At 39.3% G+C, this 1,660-nt stretch overlaps 1 protein-coding gene across 1 annotated transcript; it reads right to left on the reverse strand.

Moving 5' to 3' along the window:
- Positions 1 to 254: 254 nt before the first annotated feature.
- LOC105309327 (olfactory receptor 11H6-like) lies at positions 255 to 1,223 on the reverse strand. The gene has a single exon (XM_011385447.1). It carries the CDS (start codon positions 1,221 to 1,223, stop codon positions 255 to 257), a length of 969 nt encoding a protein of 322 aa, XP_011383749.1.
- Positions 1,224 to 1,660: the final 437 nt, after the last annotated feature.

Consider the following 1,660-nt stretch of genomic DNA (forward strand, 5'->3'; position numbering starts at 1 on the left):
CAAAAATGCCTGAGGATGTCTGGCATTTTCCTGTTTCCATGCAATGCACAGAGGAATATCAATACAATAAAGCCTAGTACAAATAAATGATTTATGCAAGTTCTGGTAAGATCTTATTTGCTATTTGTTTCATTGAAATGCATCCCTAAATATATTCCAGGGAATATAGGAAACATATTTGTCTCTCAAATTTAATTAAGACCTTTAACCTTCTATAATTTTATATCACTATACGTCCTACTCGTATATGGATTCTAATTCTTGAGAGGCTGTCTTTGACCAAATCTCATAATCCTCAACAGTTTCCTCAGGGCCTCCTTCATCTCCTTATTCCGGAGGCTATAGATCAAGGGATTGAAAAATGGAGTTAACATAGAATAAAATAAAGTCATAATTTTCTGAATCCCTGATGGATTATCTGCTGTTGGGCTCACATACATGACCATGATAGAGCCATAGAACAGGGACAACACTACCAGATGAGAGCCACATGTGGAGAAGGCCTTATGCCGGCCTTCTGCTGAGGAGACCCTCAGCACAGCTCTGATCACCTGGGTGTAGGAGCCGATAATAAAGAGGAGGGTGGAGAAAATGATAACTGAGTTAAAGATGGAACAGGTGATCTCAATGGTGGGATCTGGCACACAGGACAACTTTATAAGGGGTCCTGGGTCACATAAAAAATGATCAATAGTATTGGGGCCACAAAAAGGAAGCTGAGAAATAAGATAAACTGGGAGGAGAAAATAGGAGAAGCCACATGCCCAGCAGCAAGCTCCTATTCTCATGCAGCATTGAACTGTCATGACAGTGGGGTAGTGCAGAGGCCTGCAAATAGCAAGGTACCTGTCAAAGGCCATGGCAGATAAGAATAAGGTCTCAGTGCAGCCCATGGAGAAGAAGAAGTAGAACTGCAGGAAGCAGCCAGAGAAAGAGATGGTGTTGGTCTCAGAGAGAAAGTTGGCTAGCATATTGGGGATGGTAGAAGTGACATACCAGATCTCCAGGAATGAAAAACTAGCCAGCAGGATGTACATGGGTGTGTGGAGATGGTGGTCCCACCGCACTGCACAGATAATGCAGAGGTTTCCAATTAATGTCAGGACATAGATCACAAAGAAGAGTGAGAACAGGAGGATCTGAATCTTCCAAGTACAAGGGAATCCAAGAAGAATGAATTCGCTCACAGAGTCAGAGTGATTATTCCTTCCTGGGTTTTTCATGTTTTTCTCCTAAAACTGCAATAACAAAAGTGAGAGTAACAAACAAATAAGACAAGCAAAAATTCATAGACGCAGACAACAGGAGAGAAAAGGAGAATAGGATGAGATAAAGATAAAGGGGTTCAGATATATAGTGACGGAAGGAAATTCAACTTTGGGTGGTGAACACACAATACAATATACATATGACACATTATTGAATTGTACACTTGAAACCTATATAATTTTATTAGCCAATGTCACTTCAATCAATTTAATTTAAAAATTTATAAAGAAAAAAGACACCACCATATTACAAACTACAGATGTTTTCTCATTAAGATGTTCTATGAATTTCTTTATAATTCATTTAGCAGGGTAGTTTTAGATTACTTCAGAATTTTCAGCATTCTTTGTTTCAGTGTGATACTGGAAGACATAAGGAACTTGAGTGTGTG

Source organism: Pteropus vampyrus, unplaced genomic scaffold, assembly GCF_000151845.1.
Source record: "Pteropus vampyrus isolate Shadow unplaced genomic scaffold, Pvam_2.0 Scaffold716, whole genome shotgun sequence".
Lineage (NCBI taxonomy): Eukaryota > Metazoa > Chordata > Mammalia > Chiroptera > Pteropodidae > Pteropus > Pteropus vampyrus.

Bases quoted from the DNA above. Each gene is read 5' to 3' on its own strand.
- LOC105309327 (XM_011385447.1), bottom strand. From the start codon at position 1,223: ATGAAAAACCCAGGAAGGAATAATCACTCTGACTCTGTGAGCGAATTC.